General features: G+C 39.0%; 2 protein-coding genes across 5 annotated transcripts; one reads left to right on the forward strand and one right to left on the reverse strand.

The window, feature by feature from the left end:
- The first annotated feature begins 143 nt into the window (after positions 1 to 143).
- On the forward strand, positions 144 to 13,728 carry si:dkey-162b23.4 (sodium/hydrogen exchanger 9B2). 4 transcript variants are annotated; one of them, XM_005458731.4, is made up of 13 exons: positions 144 to 300; positions 1,530 to 1,774; positions 2,001 to 2,202; positions 2,363 to 2,533; positions 5,653 to 5,795; positions 6,090 to 6,217; positions 7,297 to 7,472; positions 8,358 to 8,464; positions 9,047 to 9,196; positions 11,190 to 11,298; positions 11,660 to 11,796; positions 11,946 to 12,168; positions 12,492 to 13,728. In XM_005458731.4, exons 2-13 carry the CDS (start codon positions 1,652 to 1,654, stop codon positions 12,551 to 12,553), a joined length of 1,731 nt encoding a protein of 576 aa, XP_005458788.1. In that variant the 5' UTR covers positions 144 to 300; positions 1,530 to 1,651; the 3' UTR covers positions 12,554 to 13,728. The 4 variants fall into 4 exon arrangements, with proteins under 4 accessions (XP_005458788.1, XP_005458789.1, XP_019215485.1 ...); XM_005458732.4 differs by having other exon boundaries at positions 146 to 300; positions 11,946 to 12,129; XM_019359940.2 differs by lacking the exon at positions 144 to 300 and adding an exon at positions 317 to 1,427.
- cisd2 (CDGSH iron sulfur domain 2) lies at positions 13,704 to 17,665 on the reverse strand. Its single transcript, XM_003454203.5, has 3 exons — positions 17,459 to 17,665; positions 14,746 to 14,960; positions 13,704 to 14,545 (listed from the first exon to the last, which is right to left on the reverse strand). The coding sequence occupies exons 1-3, from the start codon at positions 17,559 to 17,561 to the stop codon at positions 14,456 to 14,458; spliced, it is 408 nt and encodes a 135-aa protein (XP_003454251.1). The 5' UTR covers positions 17,562 to 17,665; the 3' UTR covers positions 13,704 to 14,455.
- Between the last annotated feature and the right edge of the window lie 599 nt (positions 17,666 to 18,264).

Below are 18,264 nucleotides of genomic sequence, written 5' to 3' on the forward strand. Positions count from 1 at the left end.
TAAATAAAGTATAATTATTTATTGTGTGTAATCAACCTTAAACATTTCCTGTATTCCATTACTGTGCATTACTCTGTGCATCCCTCCGCACATTCCTCTGTGCATAATGGTGAAACAAAAGCTATGTGTAAGATGTTAGGCAAACCAGTTTTCTCAGTGCATCCATGTGGACGCTGCACACTTGCTTGGCAGTCACTAATCCACCTCATTCCTCATGTACCAGCTGGTGCATCTGCTACAGAGCAACGAGAAAGGCTGCCACAGACAGTCTGCGCGCTGTGGTAATGTTTACGATATGAGGTGAGCGCTTTTTTTCTCCTATAGTTAATAGCTAATTTTTGTCAGAGGCGGTCGCTTGCTAGCTAGCTGCATAACAGGTTGAGTGCCCTGTCAGCTTTTAGTAGGAGGTACACAGGCACGACCGGCTACTGGACAGTAGGACATCAAATATCGGTCAAGAGCCACCTGTCCGGGTGGTGATTAAACTTGCCCCCATACTTGCTGGTCCAGTTGACTAGAAAGTCAACTTAATTGTGTAAACCGAAGTTAGAAAACCTCGGTCTGTCACAGCGTCAATTTAACCTTTAAAGAAATTAGGGTCGTTGTTTGACTTTAACAGTAGGGCATGAAACCCTGTTGTGCTACAGCCTAAACGCTTGAATCCATAGTTGATTTGTGAAACGACAAACTAGCTACTGGGAGAAGGGGCGTTGCTAGATGGCGGTAGTGTACATCCAGGCGGTGTATGATGTCCGATAATGGAACCACTGACTTGAAACCACTTGATAAGCTACGGTTTCATCTGTCCTTTGGCCACACACGTGTTTACAGTGAATGAAACACAGATACACCCCTGTATCTCGAAGAATTGCATTATATAGCTGGCAAACTAGGTTTAGTGATACTAATGCGAACGGGTTGTTGTTGTGACCGATGTACGTTAACCAGCGTGCTTTAGCATCCGCGCTTTGTAACTTACTTGAGCTAACGCTAGCTACTATGCCATATGGTGTAGCTATAAGCATTGATTAGCGTGGTTTGGTTACAATTGGATTAACAGGACGTCTGTCCTTCGCTAAAATCACGTTTCAAAACATTGTAGTAGCGTCAGTTTAGCGTACCTTTATATATGGTTAACGTTTGTGTTTAACATAGTGTATTACATTAATTTAGTGGCTGTTGGTTGTTACAACTCACATTTTTAGAGTACATACAGCTCACAGAACGAGAGACTGGGACTGTTGTGGAGATTAGAGCGGATCTCCACAACAGTCCCATGTGCCTGCTTTGGGAAAGTTAATTGCCCACCTGTGTATTAGCTGGATAAATCGCTAGTTGCAGACTTTATAGCCAGTGCCATGCAGTATTTGTGAAATTTAGTGAAATCCATTTCTTTAAAACACCATCACCAGCACACTTATGTCCATGTAGGAGATTTAAGCATATCATTTCACATTATGTCAATATTTGTACCAGCACCACTGATACTGTTTGTTTTTTCTTACTGATAAAAATTGCATGAATGGAAGCCTGTGGATAGAGGTGGACATACCAAAACAAGTAAAGAAACGGCCCACTGATGGCTAACCCCACCCCTCAGCTTGATGTGCTGTGATACAAGAGTGGACCAGAAAGACTGTAGTCAACAGCCATGGAGGACACCCAGCAGAAACCTGCAAACCCGGAGCAGAGTCCTGCACCCAGTCCGGCGCCTAGTCCAGCTCCCAGCCCACTACTGGACAGAATTGCTTTACCTGCGCCAAACCACGTGGAGGTTTAGTATTTTACTGCTAATAATTTTTTACACAATTTGTTCTGTTTAATGGTTCTGTGTTATATACACTGTATTTTAACCCATTAAAATGAATGCCCTGTCTTGTTGATGATTTATTTCTTGTAATTTGTCTTCTGAGAAATTGTAAACCAGTTCAAGCAATTATTCCAACTGTAACCCTAACCCCCGACCTGCTCTACTCCATGTCCTGATCCTTCCTTTAAAGCACCTAAATGTGAACCAGATCCAGGTGGTGGTGCGTCGCTGCTCTAGTCCAAACGTAACAGAGGAGACCACCTATTTTATTCCTCGTAACCCCGTAGTGGACGCCGGTACCAACACAGATCCACCAGTGGTCTGTTGTCCTTTGCTGCGCAGATTTTGCCCCTGTCCGCCAAGAGGCTTTCTCGCCTCCCTCATTACCAAAGGTAAAAAAGGAGGCTGACTTGTTGGGTCATCAATGTCCTCCCTACCACATTTGTTGTATGTTTCCATCTAAAAATGTGAAAAAAAACTGCAGATCATGAGTATACAGTAGTTATTGAACTACCTGAGAAATGCAGCCCCATAATTCCTTGTCCTCTCTAGTTCTTTTGGCAGTTGTGCTCTTTGGAGTGGTTTGGTCAATCACAGAGGATGAATGTCTCCCTGGAGGAAACCTCTTTGGCATCACAATACTCTTCATTTGTGCAGTTGTTGGTGGAAAATTGGTGTCTCTCATTCATCTGCCCAAACTTCCACCGTTCCCACCACTCCTTGGTAAGACAGAAAATCTGGTGCTTTTACTTTATATGGTGATACTGGTATGTTAATCTAAGTATTTATTCTATATGTATCTACACAGATTTATCCATTAGGGTGATATATAGTTCTAACTGGTAATAGTGGTTTATACATTTGCCCAACAAGTAAAAGATCACGAGTTTGAACTGGAATTAAACACAAATCCCTTTGGAGTTGCATTAGGAAGGACATCCGATGTAAAACCTCTGCCACTTGTGAATAAGGCAGCATATAAAAGAAGCACCAGACTGACATCAGGATACATGCAAATTTAGATTGCATTTATTGACATCTGTGGCTGATATTGTGCCAGTTTTATGCCAGCAGCATACTCGTCATAAAACAGTGCGATAAGAAACTTTTAACTTTTTATCACTCTGTTTTTTGTTTCTCTCTTTTTGTTTCACTCAAACAATAGGGTATAACACAAAAGAAAGATTGAAACCACAACCCTAGCCAGGTGTCGCAGATCCTGATCCTGGTTTCTTCCTGTTAAAAGGGCATTTTTCCTTCCCCTTGTTGCCAAGTGCTTGCTCATAGTGGGTCATCGTTGTTGGGGTTTTGTCTTGTTGCGGTCTTTACCTCACCATATAAAGTCAGACTGTTGTTGCGATTTTGCAGTATATAAATAAAATTAAATTGAACTGAAAAAATATTGTAACTTTAAACAGTGCTGCATGCCCTGTTGTTGGACTTGTGAGTGTTAAACTTGCATATTTGTAAAGCACATACAGTTTTAACGTTTGGGTTCAGTTATTGATAATGATGGGAGGACTGTGTCATTTCTGACATAGAAGTGCATGCGTGCCATGAGCATTTGAGCATATAGCAGAGCTGCAGTGCTGTCTGTATATTTTTATCCAGAAGCTTTTTTTCAAAAAATCCTCACAGTTTCTATGTTGTCAACAGTGAGGTCAACGGATGACTGATGATCCCTGCTGTGAGTGAGAGGGGTGTCAGGTGACAGTATATATTTCTGCACTTAAAAAACAAACAATAAAAAAGAAACTGAATCCTTAAATTAAAAACTGAATACTTACATATCCATGCAATTGAATGTTCTACATCATCTAATACTAAGGTTGAATTTCTTTGATAAACCTTTGATTTGCATGAGCTTGTCAAGTTACTATTAAAGTTTATCCATGTATAAAAGTTAAAAACCATGTTAGTACCTTTCTCCGTTAGTAGATATTATCTGTTGATGTTCTGGATTTTGTGTGTTTTGCATCTGTTTGTTGCATTTTTTACACAACAAAGATTATTTTGGCACCTTTGGCTTGAAAAGATGTGCCAATTGTGCTGCTATTTTTCAGGGGGTGAAAAAGTGCCGATCATCAGAAGTGTTTTTTGCACTCTGCATTGTCATGATGTCATGTGACTTTACTTCTCATTTTTTCAATTTCCTTGATAAATATCAAGGAAACTGTAACCACTCCTTGTTAGTTGATGACATATATTGTACTTGGCCCTGAAAATCTTAGAAATATGGTATCTAACCAGATTCTTACTCTGGATGGCATTACCTTGGCCTCCAGTAATGCTGTGAGGAACCTTGGAGTCATTTTTGACCAGGACATGTCCTTCAGCGCACATATTAAACAAATATGTAAGACTGCTTTCTTCCATTTGCGCAACATCTCTAAAATTAGAAATATCCTGTCTCAGAGTGACGCTGAAAAACTAGTTCATGCATTTATTACTTCCAGGCTGGACTACTGTAATTCTTTATTATCAGGATGTCCTAAAAACTCGCTGAAAAGCCTTCAGCTGATCCAAAATGCTGCAGCAAGAGTACTGACAGGGACTAGAAAGAGAGAGCATATTTCTCCTGTTTTGGCTTCCCTTCATTGGCTTCCTGTTAAATCCAGAATTGATTTCAAAATCCTGCTCCTCACATACAAGGTCTTAAATAATCAGGCCCCATCTTATCTTAATGACCTTGTAGTACCATATCACCCTATTAGAGCACTTCGCTCTCGCTCTGCAGGCCTACTTGCTGTTCCTAGAGTATTTAAAAGTAGAATGGGAGGGAGAGCCTTCAGTTTTCAGGCCCCTCTTCTGTGGAACCAGCTTCCAGTTTGGATTCGGGAGACAGACACTATCTCTACTTTCAAGATTAGGCTTAAAACTTTCCTTTTTGCTAAAGCATATAGTTAGGGCTGGACCAGGTGACCCTGAATCCTCCCTTAGTTATGCTGCAATAGACGTAGGCTGCTGGGGATTCCCATGATGCATTGAGTTTTTCACCCCAACCGGTCGCAGCAGATGGCCGCCCCTCCCTGAGCCTGGTTCTGCCGGAGGTTTCTTCCTGTTAAAAGGGAGTTTTTCTTTCCCACTGTCACCAAAGTGCTTGCTCATAGGGGGTCATATGATTGTTGGGTTTTTCTCTGTATTTATTATTGTGCTATCTACTGTACAATACTAAAGCGCCTTGAGGCAACCTTTGTTGTGATTTGGCGCTATATAAATAAAATTGAATTGAATTGAATTGAATATAAGGAAGACTAGAAGTTTGCATCTGTAAACATCTCGTTCATGTATTTTCCTTTTTAAGTCTTCAAAAAAGAGCCTTACTTAACAGTTAGACGTTAGTTAGTTAGCTGTTTCTGAGGTTTCTGGTTTTTCTAGTCATTCAATCAACCAATAACTAGATCAGCTTCCATGCTTGGGAACTCACTAAAATATGTGCAGTATATGTTTTTTCCTCTTATTGTGGCACAAGACTTTCTCTGTAGATCCAAATTCTAACCTTTGTACTGCTTTTTTTGGATAACTTCATTGTTATCTATGATGTGTTGTTTCATAAAGAAAATGCAATTAATTAATACTAATCTTGCATTATTTGACCCGAACAATTATCCGAGTCATGAAGTTTTAGAAGAGGTGTGGATTGTTGAAACCTCTGGTGTTAGGGTTTCAGCATTCACAGTTTGCAGAGTATCCGATTCGAACACCCTGTGTTCAAAAAGCAACCGGTGACCATTAGTGTTCCTCTGTAGCAGCGTAAGAGTAAGCTTCAAAGAATAAACATAAGTTCATGGTAATAAGGATCAGCTTTCCTCTTTCTCACCCTCTGTTGTGCTTTGCTTCAGGTATGCTGCTCATGGGCTTCCTGCTGAGGAACATTCCAGTTGTGACAGATGGGGTGTACATTGACTTCAGATGGTCTGCATCACTCAGGAACATTGCTCTGGCTGTCATTCTGGCCAGAGCTGGTCTAGGGTTGGATCCCACGGTATGCTAGATACTATTAAAGCTTAACATCTGCATCTACAGGTAGAAATGCAGTAATTATATGTTAATCTCATCTCTGTTCACATGTCGTTGGTATACTGATGCAGAGAGTATTCTGACTGATAGCTATGTCATTGGTTAAAGTAGTTAACAGAAGAGATATTTAAGAAATGACAGGAAGAATCTGTTCATGTTTTAGTTACTTACTTTATCATTTAGTACATATGCTTGTTAAAGCTTTCTGTAGCAATATGCAGAACTGAATAACTTGTTTGATGTGTGTGTTTGTTATCAGGCTCTAAGGAAACTAAAAGTTGTGTGTATACGTGTGGCAGCTGGGCCATGCTTGATAGAGGCTTGCACCACAGCTGTAATTTCTCACTTCCTCATGGGCTTGCCCTGGGTGTGGGGCTTCATCCTTGGGTAAATACAACACTACTCTCACTTACTCTGTACCCAGCTCTTAGTTTTCTACTTTATAACAGAAATTACCATTGATTGATGTTGATGTCAAAGCTGTACACATACTTTAAAATAACTGGTTCAATAGTGATCCCCAGCTGTGTCACACTGGGGACTGAATGAGCCTTAATAATATATCAAGTGATATAACTTGCAATGCAAATTCAGAAAGCAATTGTTAGTGCTCATGAAGAAAAAAACTTCTGACACACTAAAGCAAAGAAAGGAGGTTGTTTGGATTAAAAGCATTTATTTAAGTAAGCAGCAGGTTAAAGCTTCAGGCACACGGGCAGAGACATCGGTCACAAAGTTGTATTTGGTGACTCGCTGGGTGAAATGGGTCGCAAAGAAGGTGCTGCCCCTAAAATTGTTGTTGTCGCTAGCAGATTGACATGGCTATCTGTAATTGGTTGAAGTTTGATGTTTGATGCTGATGAAGCAGATAGCTTCTTCTTCATCAGCATTGAGGACATTAAGTAGATCTCTAAAAGAAAATATGTGTGAAGCATTAGAAGTTGTAAAAAAAACAAGAAGCTTGGGGTTTACGTCTAGATAGCTTATTCTTCATGTGTTGCATGTTGTGGTTAATGTGTGGCTTAGCAGGATAATAATGTCCTGCTTGCTGTCATAACCAGAGAATTTTCTTTTCTACTAATTCCGCTTTACATTAGTCTGCTTAACTTATCCTTTTGCTTCTACCCAAATGGTAAGACGTCATAATAAACATTGTTAAATGGTAAATGTATAGCTAAATAAATGTTAGTTGTTATGTTTCTCAATTGAACAGTAACACAATTAGTATAAAAGTACAGTAACATCTGATTATCATGATCAGATAATATATTATATAACATGTTTTGTATCATTGTGTGGTTTAAATGCTTTTTATGAACTTTGCTTAACCACTAATTTATCATTTATTAACTATGGTATAATACATTTTTACCAGATTTTAATACATTCTTACCAAATATTTGTAAAGCTTGCTCAGGAGTTTTTCATTTGTCAGTGAATGAATAAACCACCCAACTTCTCCAAAGCTTTGTGCTAGGAGCTGTGTCTCCAGCAGTGGTGGTTCCCTCCATGCTGCTGCTGCAGAAGGACGGTTACGGTGTAGAGAAGGGCATCCCCACCCTGCTGATGGCTGCAGGCAGCTTTGATGACATTCTTGCAATCACAGGGTTCACAACATGCTTGGGCATGGCCTTCAGCACAGGTAATCTCTGCTCTGTGTGTTGACATGTGTGGAGCCATGAAAGGAAAACAAGAATTGATGGATTTATTTTGTTTTGTTTTGTTTTTGACACACAACAGCACCTTATCTCCCAGAGAGAAACACATAGAAGAAAATAACTTCTTGCTGTAGTTTGTAAAGATGTCACCAGAGGGTGTGAGCGTGCTGATTACTCTTAATACAGAGTTTCTGCCACCAGTTCATTTTACATGGCATAATCTGAATTTATTACAGGGTTACCTTTGTATTGCTGCAAGGTACCCAGAAAACATTAAATACTCCTCTGGTCTGGTCTGAAATCTATGGGAAAACACAACAACAGTAAAGATGGTTATCGAAATATAACTTTCTGCAAATAAAAAAAGCTTTTTGGGCCTTATTTTGGGGCAAAGTCAGCAACCTTTTTTCCTTTTATTGGCACCAATTCAAATGACAAAATTTAGATAAACCTTCCAAACACCACAAATGTGTTGCCAAGATGGCTGACAAGTAGCAAGATGTGCTTCTAGGGGCCTTTGAAGCAATCTAATGCAACATAAAGAAAACTGCCTGATAGTTTATGAGCTCAAAGTGTCTCTAAAGGCACATAGATAACAAACCTCTGGGGATATCCCATAGTCTTAAGCTGGCGATGCCTCATTATATTGTAGAGCACTCAAACTGTTGATGCCAAAATGTCCAACATGTTAAAGCCTTTCTTACACTAAATAAAGTGTAACAAAGTAACAAACAAAATATATACATTAAGTGTTTGCTACCTTTTGTATTAAGCTGCATTAGTTAGAGAGACTTGTTTCTGAACTGGCAAATTAAAATGTTTAGGAAATTCACAATTTCAATAATGTTTGTTTCTATTGAATTTTCTAGGTTCAACTTGGTACAGCCTCCTCAGAGGGGTACTGGAGGTGGCAGGAGGGATGGTCGCTGGGATTCTTCTTGGTTTTCTCATCCAGTACTTCCCTAGTGTTGACCAGGTACACAAGTCAAGATGACAAGAGCCTGTTTTACTATTGTCTTGTCACTAATTGACACCATAGCCTATGAGTGAATCAGTAAAGTCACAGCCAGGAAAAGCTTGTATTGATAAAAAAAAAAAAAAGTATAACCCTGTTTCGTAAAAAAAAGTTGGAGTAGTGTGTAAATAGGAAATATAAAAAGAATAAAATTGCCAATTTTAGTCCTGTATTTAACTGAAAAAGTACCAAATGTGGAAGGCTTTATTTTTAATGTGCTCATTTTGCCCTTTGTAAATCAGAATGTGCCCGATGTTTTTACTGGTGACATGTTTGGACTACAAGCAGGCTACTTCAGCACAAGGACTCTTACTGTTATCTCAATGGCAGCATGTGCTGTTTAAAAACCTTGATAATATCTAGCTTTAGATTGCATATTGGGCTTCTTTCTTTCTCAAAAGTGAAAGTGCTGTCAACCAACACATCGTAGTTTCTTAGCAAATGATTTCTTATAGACCTTAGAGCTATTATTTGTTAAATACTGCATATTGTATTTATTTTAGCTATGTAGAAACTACAGTAAATGTTAACTTTTTCTTCTAGAAACACTTAGTGATGAAGCGTTCCTTCTTGGTGCTGGGTCTGTCTGTCTTTGCCGTGTTTGGCAGCGGTGTGGCAGGTTTTCCTGGCTCTGGAGGCCTGTGCACCTTGGTGCTGGCATTCCTGGCTGGCCTCGGCTGGGGGACAGAAAAGGTAATAATATATGCATCTAAGAACTACAGTACAGTACACATCTGTTTGCAGTTTTCCAACTAACCAAAAACCTTACATGTAATTTTTCTTAATCTACAAAGCCAAATCAGAAAAAGTTGGGAGAGTATGAAAAACGCAAATAAAAAAAAAAAGTAGTGATTTCTAAATTTACTTTAACTTGTATTTCATTGCAGACAATATGAACACAAAATATTTCATGTTTTGTCTAGTTAACCTCATTTAATTTGTAAATATACATCCTTTCCCGTCATTCAGACTTACAACACATTCAGGACAGGAGCAATTTAGGGCTAGAAATCAGGTAAATTGGTTAAATAATGATGTAATTTTAAACAGGTGACGTCAACAGGTGATTGTAATTATGATTAGGTAATAAAGCAGCATCCAAGAACAATCTAGTCCTTTAGGACCAAAGATGAGCCGAGGATTGCCAGTTTGCCAACAAATATGTGAGAAAATTATGTGTAAAAACAATGTTCCTCAAAGAAAGATAGGAAAAGATTTGGATATTTCACCTTCAACAGTGCATAACATAATTAAAGGAGTCAAGGAATCTGGAGAAAGTTCAGTCCGTAAAGTACAAGGGCGCAAGCCTAAGCTGAACTACTGTGATCTCCGATCCCTGAAGCAGCACTGCATCAAGAATCATCATTCATCTATAAGCGATATCACCACATGGGCTCAGGACTACTTTGGCAAACCTTTGTCAAGTACATGACAATCCAAAACCACATTCTGCACACATTACAAAGTCCTGGCTGCGGTGGAAGAGGGTACGGGTACTTGACTGGCCTGCCTGCAGTACCCACCTGTCGCCAATAGAGAATGCGTGTCGCATTTTGAAGCTGTACTGTTGCCCACCTTAGGACTTATTTGTAGGAAGAATGGGACAAAATTATACCTGAAACACTTCATCACCTGATGTCTTTAGTCCCTAAACGTCTCTTAGGTGTTGTGAAAAGGAATGGCAAGATTACAAAGTGGTAAATGCTTTACTGTTCCAATGATTTTTGAAATGTGTTGCAAGAACTAAAATTGGAATATGTATTTATTTTGAAAAAAAGCAATAAAATTCATGAGGAACACAGTGAGGGGTGTGCACCATTGCAGGGGGATGCGCGATATGAATTTTTCAAAAAAAGAAAGCTTGGACACTGCTAGCATAATGGACAGGTTTTTGACGGGACTCCCACACAAACGCAAAGCAGAAGATGAAGCATTGCCACATATGCTTCCAAATCAACTTCCTTCAAAGCCAAAGACTAGAAAATATGATGAAGCATATCTTGCTTTTGGTTTCACCTGCACAACGGTGGTGCCAAGGTAGGTATCCCAGACAGAATTTGTTTCCCCCTGCATCGGGAGCACCCGCTGGGCTGTCCAAATCACGGACAAACCGTATCCCACATTCTTTATTTTTAGTTCACAAACACTTCTTATTCAGGCTGATCCTGCCACAGTTTGTTACCCCGGTTCAAATCAGAGACAAACATTATCAAACAGTTGTTTTTGTTTTTAAACCTATTTTGCACAGAGACATTTTTTGAAAAATGTATTGATAGCAGTGTTGAATATTCTTACACAGTTAAATTTTATTTATGTTTTATTGCAACCTATAATTTATTGTAGTTTACTTTTATTTGCTTAATTGTTGTGTGATGTGTGAGATGTGAAGTAAACTGCAATACAGTTTCAAAACAAAATATGGGTGTGTGTAGTTGGAGGATGTGTTTGTGCTGGGGGGAAGGCAAAGATTTTCTTTTAAAACAAAGAAGCAAAAAAAAAGAAAAACGTTTGGGAACCACTGTGCTGATGTATTGTTTTCAATGTAATACAGGTCAAAGATAATTTAACAAAGTACTGTTTTCAGTTTGATGTTAATTTAACATACCGTCCCAACTTTTTCTGATTTGGGGTTGTACTTGGTTGTTATGAAGCCGTATTTATCTTATTCTGCATTCTTTGTTCTGAGGCACGTGTGGAGGAAGTGGTAGGATGGGCGTGGGATGTGTTTCAGCCTCTTCTCTTTGGACTAATAGGAGCCGAGATTCGAGTCTCTGAGTTGGAGGGACACACAGTTGGTGAGACAAACAGACACACACAAACAGCCTTCAAAATAACCCACAGCGAGATGGCTGTTATCACTGTGAAAAATTCAAATAAAACTCCATGTATGAAAATATATTTGCATAAGCCAAAAAAAGAGGCAATGTGAGAGACTGCTGCTTCTTCCTGTCTTGCAAATAATAATCCCTCTGTCTTTGTTAGAACTTTACAGATAGAGCAGTTTACTAAATAACTTATAACGCGTTTGTTTTGCATAAGTCGGTGCAACTGAAACACCACTGCACATAATTTTCTTGCAGTTGTTTTTTTTATGTGATTTATATGCTGTACATATAATATTGTTATTGTATAACTTTTGTCTCTACATGTCTCTAGGTCTGGGTATAGCCACTCTCCTCATTGGTCTGCTGGTTAGAGTGGGGTTCACCTTTGTCTGTGTGTTGTTTGCGGGCTTTAACATGAAGGAAAAAGTGTTCATCGCCCTAGCATGGATGCCTAAAGCAACAGTGCAGGTTTGTCAGAGCTAGAATATGTTTGCTGTATACTCTAGAATGTCTCGTTTGCAAACCATGAATGAAAAGCAAATGCATTGAAATATCTTTGAAGTCTGTGGGGTTGTGCCACTGATTACAGCTGACAAATCTTGGCTTGTCTCTATCAGGCAGCTATAGGATCCACAGCTTTGGACATGGCGAGGACAAAGGATAACACGGAGATGCAGGAATACGGCATGAACGTGCTGACTGTGGCTGTGCTCGCCATCCTTCTCACAGCTCCTGTAGGTGCACTTACCATAGGGCTCTGTGGACCTCGCCTGCTGCAGAAACCTGAGAACCCAATCAGCGGTGAGCGAGTCAAACCCAATTTATCAGCTTTCTTCTTAGGTATGTAAAGTCTTTCTGTTGAAAATTCAAGCTCAGCTAAGCAACCCTTCCTAACCTTGCTTCATAGGTGTGTTTAAGTAGTAAGTATCCTTTCCTAATATTTTCACTGCTACACCCTTGCAACGTAAAGATTTGCTTAGCCTTGGGTCACTGTGTCGTTCAGCAGCTTCATGATTTTTTTACATGCACACAACAGCGGTATTGTGTTCATGTAAATAGATTTATTCACAGTGCAAAAAGAGCAGCTAATTTAATTTTTTAAATCTTTCATTTCCACAGTCTTAATATTTTTTCCCTCCCTGTCTCTTCTTCCTCTCTCTTAGGCATCGCAGCAGGAGATCAACATGACAATGAAACTCCCATCACCTATGAAAGTACACTCTGATGTCAAGTGAGAGAGGAGAATTAAAAGAAACTCCTCACGCCTCAGATATTTGAACTTTTCTTTGGCCACCGAGTGGCCCTCGCTGTGTCTCTGTTGTTCAGCTATGTGTTCGCAATCCTGCAGGAACACGTGAATCATTTTGTATTTATAGCATCTGGTGGTTTCCACGTCTAACACTGCAAACAAATGACCTACTTTGCACTTTCTGGATATAATCATATTGTTTTCAAGGTATAGAAATGGTTTATACTTTTATAAGGATCTTGTCATATTCACTAAATCCAGAAAATTTCATGGATTGCCAGTTAGAAAGCACTTTACTTTGACCTTTCGAGTCAAAGTAAAGTGCTTTCTTTGTGGGGACAAAGTTTTGGGAGGTTGTTGATAAGCAATTTTTATTGCTATGAATAGACTACACTGTAAGTTTTAGCCGTCCTACATTCACTACACTTCATGTTGTGTTTGTTTACTTTGTTTTGTGTATGCATATTAGCCCTCGGTCAGTATGATGAGATCAGTTGCATAGTACTCAGGGAAGGATTTGTGTAATCGATAATATTTTAGTTTAAGCACGAAGCTGCTAAATGTCTGTCAGTGTGATCATGTCCATATTTGCAAAAACTGTGTGAATCCAACATTTTGTAATTTAAGAACAAATAGATTTTTCAGTATTGTTACTAGTTTTTTCTTTATTGCAGAATGTATCTGGGGTAACATGAAATGTCCATGAAGATTTTGTAATAGCAGCTGTTTATGATGGATTTTTTTCCAAAAACTCTTTAAACAATAAATGACAAAACACACCAAGAATTGCCCATCTTTAACATTGCTGCAGTAAAAGCTTAAATGATTCAAAAGTGTTGTGTGAGCCGTTTTCTTTCTGGTCACACTAGCAGTGTGGGTCTGTGGGTAAAGGCCATCAGTGTGGGCCTGGAAGAAATGCCTCTATTAGATTGATATAAAATTAAGAGACATTCATAATATGACACATCTCATTAATTTAAGAAACATTAAAGATTACATGAAATGTTTTCCCAGGTTTAAACTGTGAAAGATGCCAAAATTCTCTTTATTTCTACATTTAGTATGAATAATTTCACACTGCCATCTTGCAACAGTTACACTGAACAGTTATACTGCATATTTAAAAAAAAAAAAAGGGATTTATTATTGAGATTCATTAATGATGGAAACTTTCCAAGACAACTTCATACAGATATGACAAAAGCCTAAGGAAACAGACATTTTCAAACCCTGAAAGTTTAGTGAAATGCCATTAAACTTGAAATTACTTTGATATGGTTTGAAATGTCTTAAGGCAACAGAACTGAACACAAAACGTAAAACTCAACATTTAAAGGCTATGAGTAAACCAGATTTAAAGAATAAGTAGCTTCCCATACACACAATAACTTAAAATACGTCACATCCATTAAGTATGGAAATGTATGTTAGTATTTGGCACACATATCTGAAGCAAACCAAAAAAAAAAGCACTTAAAGAAAAAAAAAGAAAAAAGCTGTTCAATACCATCCAAAACGAAGGAAGGTCAGCCATCTATCTGCAAAACCTCTCCCCTGATGGCCTCACATTAGATAAATGCATCATAAAGTCACTGCAATTATGCAATTGTTTCAAGTTTCCCCCTCAAAGTGGTCCCAGTCAAATAAAACTGCTCCTCTGTTAAACAAACATGAACAATGAACAAAAAAAGGCCCCCACAAAAACAAAGTTACTCTTTCTTTTTTTTTCCTTTTTAAAAAAAACTTCCCTTATTGCAAACTATCATTAAAGTATCCAAAATGTAGCTTTCAAATAGAGTGTGGTTTCTATTTAAGTAAATATAACACCAAGACAAGACCAAGAAAAACTGTTTAGGGAAAAATCTGATCAGTGGTCAATTATAGTATCTTCTTTTTAAGTATGAGCGGTCCCACGTTGTCTCCAGTCAGCTCGTTGTGCTTTAAGTGCGACTTGTCGCATACAGGAAACTAAAACAGGAAACAATATTAACTGATCAGCAAGAAGCACAATGCCCTAACACTTACACTCCCAGCTTAACTAGAGGGGTTTATTGATAAATCACAAGCTATAATGATAATGTGGGTAACACAGAAATGTATCCTGCAGTCTGTGTGAAAAATATTTAGGTTTACTAACAGTGTAGTTCAGAAAATATTAACAGACTTACAGTTTTGGAGCGCCAGCAGCGACAGTAACACACATTTGCGCTGTTCAGGTCCTCAATGTCTATCTCATTGACCACTTTTGGGTTCTCTTTCTGGATCTTCAGATTGATCAAGCTGTCCCTCTGCTTCTTCTTCTTAGGCAGAAAGGGGCGAATGGTGAGATAGCCGAGCAAAGCCAAGATGCCCAGAAGAGGAAGCAACCGGAGCCACTCAGACACTATAGATATTATTGCATACACAACATACACACATTAGCTAAAGTAGAAAAACACAAGCATACAATGTGCAACTGGATTCTATGCTCGTAAAACTAGCATTTACTACTGGCTGTTCAGATTAGAGATTAAACCAACAAACAGGAAATGTATCATATATGTTGATCATCCAGTACTAGTACTCATATTCAGACTACACATAAAAAAACGTTTTCACTTTATGCAACACTTCAAGTGTGTTTCTGGTTCTGCTGGAGGTTTCTTTCTGATAAGAGTTTTTCCTTCCCACCATCACCAAGTGCTTGCTCGTTGAGAGGGGAGGGGTGATTGTTTGGGTTTCTCTCTTTCATTATGGGATCTTAACAGTATAATACACAATTATACTGTTGTTGTGAATTGGGGCTATATAAATCAAAACTGATCTCAACTAATCTAAGGAGCTTGGAAAGAAAAGTGAATGTCTTTAAGTTGCTTGAAGACGTTTCACCTCTCATCGGAAAAACTTCAGAAGATATGTGTGCCAAAATTCTTCAGAACTGAAGAAGCTTCTCGGATGAGAGGTGAAACGTCTTCAAGCAACTTAAAGAAGTCCAGACACTTTTCTTTCCAAGCTCCTTAGACTACGGTGACCTGGATGACTGATAACCTTGACAGACAGACCTCAACTAAATTTCCTACAATCTGCCAAACGTGACAAAAAATAAATAAATAAAATATCTTCAACAGAGCTGTGTGCATTTCTGTACACTCTTCCTTGTCCTGATAAACTCATTAGTGAGCCAGTCAAGCCTGATATATGCAATTTATATGCATTATTTTTGCAAAATGATGCATAAGGGAAATCTTAGTTCTGTGTGTTAAAAAATGTGGATCAACTGAATTTTGGAAGCAGGCAGATTCTCAGTTCCATATTTCCTCCACTCCACTGAGGACAAGCTCATGTCTGATCTGCATTACTAATGTATTATTACACTCGATCCAACAAGAGTGTCATATCACACCAACAGCTACCAGGGGAAATGCCACACCGAGACCCGAAGAGTGCTCTGGGAAAACCCGCCTTACGCTCCACCATACATGGTGAAGACACAGTCAGGATTAAAGACAGCTGTGTAATTTCACTATTAGCACTGCGTCAGACCCCAGCTTTTGGGACTTTTGATAATACCCTTATGCGAGTTAAAAGGATTCTGATGCCTAATGGGACATTTCTAATCCTTAATCCTTTTAACAAATTGTACGTAGTTCAAAAGGGATGTCTTTGCATGTGGGAGAATGGCTATGTACTGTCATCTAATATGAACTGACCCACTTTGCTGCTTAGGAGGACAAACTGACAGTTAGCAGGGCCTTCATAACTATGCTTTAACTTGAAACCACTAATATCAAGCACAAAGCCAACCCTGTCAGTGAGTATTAACCAACACCATCTCCTAAAAGAAGAGGAAAGAAGAAGAGTTGTTTTTGGTTGAAGGCCTTCTCAAATGGGCTTTATACTCGTCCTGTACTTTCTCCACAAGGGTCAGCGAGTGATGTAAATGCCATTACCAGAGGGTGCATGTGACAGTCTGTGTGCCTTTCATTGTGTTGTGGTCGAGCTATCATGACACTAAAAAGAGTATCAACTGCACATGCTTTCCACAAAGTAATAAAACCCAAAGCTTTTCAAAATGATCTGTGCTGCCTCAAAAGATCAAGTTTTCAATTGGCTTTATGAAGCAGTAGTTTACTTCTTCCTTTCCTATATTTAAACTGCGCAAGACTTGCCAAAGTTCAGCATTTCGGTTCTCAGTTAAACTGGTTCAGCAGATACTAGGTGTGATGTTAATAGTTCACAGAACAGTCTGAAAGAGTCAGCGGAGCTGGGACCACAGAGTAGTATGTTAGTATGCAAAACGGGCCCTGAGAGAGTCTTAATACAGATGCATTTGTATGATTTATTCAAAGTAATTTAAAATACTTCTGCAGGATAACCAGATGGTGCAAAAGAAAACAAATGTGTTTAAAACTTGTATTTCATAAAAATACAGTTTGGCCAATGCTCGAATAAACAGCATAATTAAGAAAAATCGTTTTTACACAACCGATATGCAAGTAATTAGCAATTAGCACCACACCATTATTACCAGGACTTCATTACAAACAGACATTTTTTGTAAATGTATAACATATAGTGAATTCCTGGTTATTGTCACGAGTGTTTCAACATTCAAACACAGAAGCAAAGTGTGAGAAATGTTTTTCAACAAGCACGACCTTAAGGTCATTACTTTGTCTTTGACACACACACAGGCACAAAATAAATTTACGCTCAGCGGTTTCATGACTCAAAGAAGCATTCCGGGACATAATCCCTGTTTTTGTAGGACTGCTCTCCACGACACTACTAAAGCAGCGTTTGAAGAAGCAGCTAGCTGGGGTAAAAAAACTCTGTCTCCCATGAGTTCACTACTCATCACCCTAAGACTGTCCGAAGTGCAACACAGCAACTGCCAATTACCTGTTAACCTCGCAAATCCGCCGATGGTCTCCGGCAGGGGTAGCCTCTTGAGGTAGGCTGGAAGCTGGACTTTAATTATTTTTGCTATCGTTTCTAAAACCATTGTGAATTGCTCGGTTGAGGAGCTTTTGTGTTTGACTTGGATATTTCCTGAGGTCCGTTTATGTCACGGCGTTCATTACTAAGCGCATTTTTTTTTTTTTTTTTTTTTTTTGCCGGTACGTAAGCCCCGTCTGGTGAAACGTAGAAACAACCGAGGAGAAGCGTAGACGTCTCTGTGAATACACGTAACGAAGACATGTGACGGTGGCGTCAGACCAATCAGCGTCCGAGGACCTGGTCGTCTATGATTGGACAACTTGAATTTAGCGTGAGGAAGGCTTCTTCTGTAATTTTATGTGCACTTTGATCAAAAATAGACTTTGGTGTTTTGAAAACAAATGAAATTGCACGCAAGCTAGCATTCATGAGGAGCACGAGCTTCTGTGCTTTTAAACTCTCTCTCTCACACACACACAGACACACTTTCTAGGTGTGTGTGTGTGTGTGTGTGTGTGTGTGTGTGTGTGTGTGGAATAGAATAGAATAGAATAGAATAATCCTTTAATTGTCCCACATGGGGAAATTTGGTTGTAACAGCAGCTAGAAAAGAAAAAAACGCATATACAAACAAACAACAGCAACAAAAAACGCATATACAAACAGAACAGGACACAGAACAGAAACACACACAATTTTTACAGAAAGAAATGTGTCTGTGTGTGTGAGAGAGAGAGTTTAAAAGCACAGAAGCTCGTGCTCCTCAT

Source organism: Oreochromis niloticus, linkage group LG6, assembly GCF_001858045.2.
Source record: "Oreochromis niloticus isolate F11D_XX linkage group LG6, O_niloticus_UMD_NMBU, whole genome shotgun sequence".
In the NCBI taxonomy this organism is placed as follows: Eukaryota; Metazoa; Chordata; class Actinopteri; order Cichliformes; family Cichlidae; genus Oreochromis; species Oreochromis niloticus.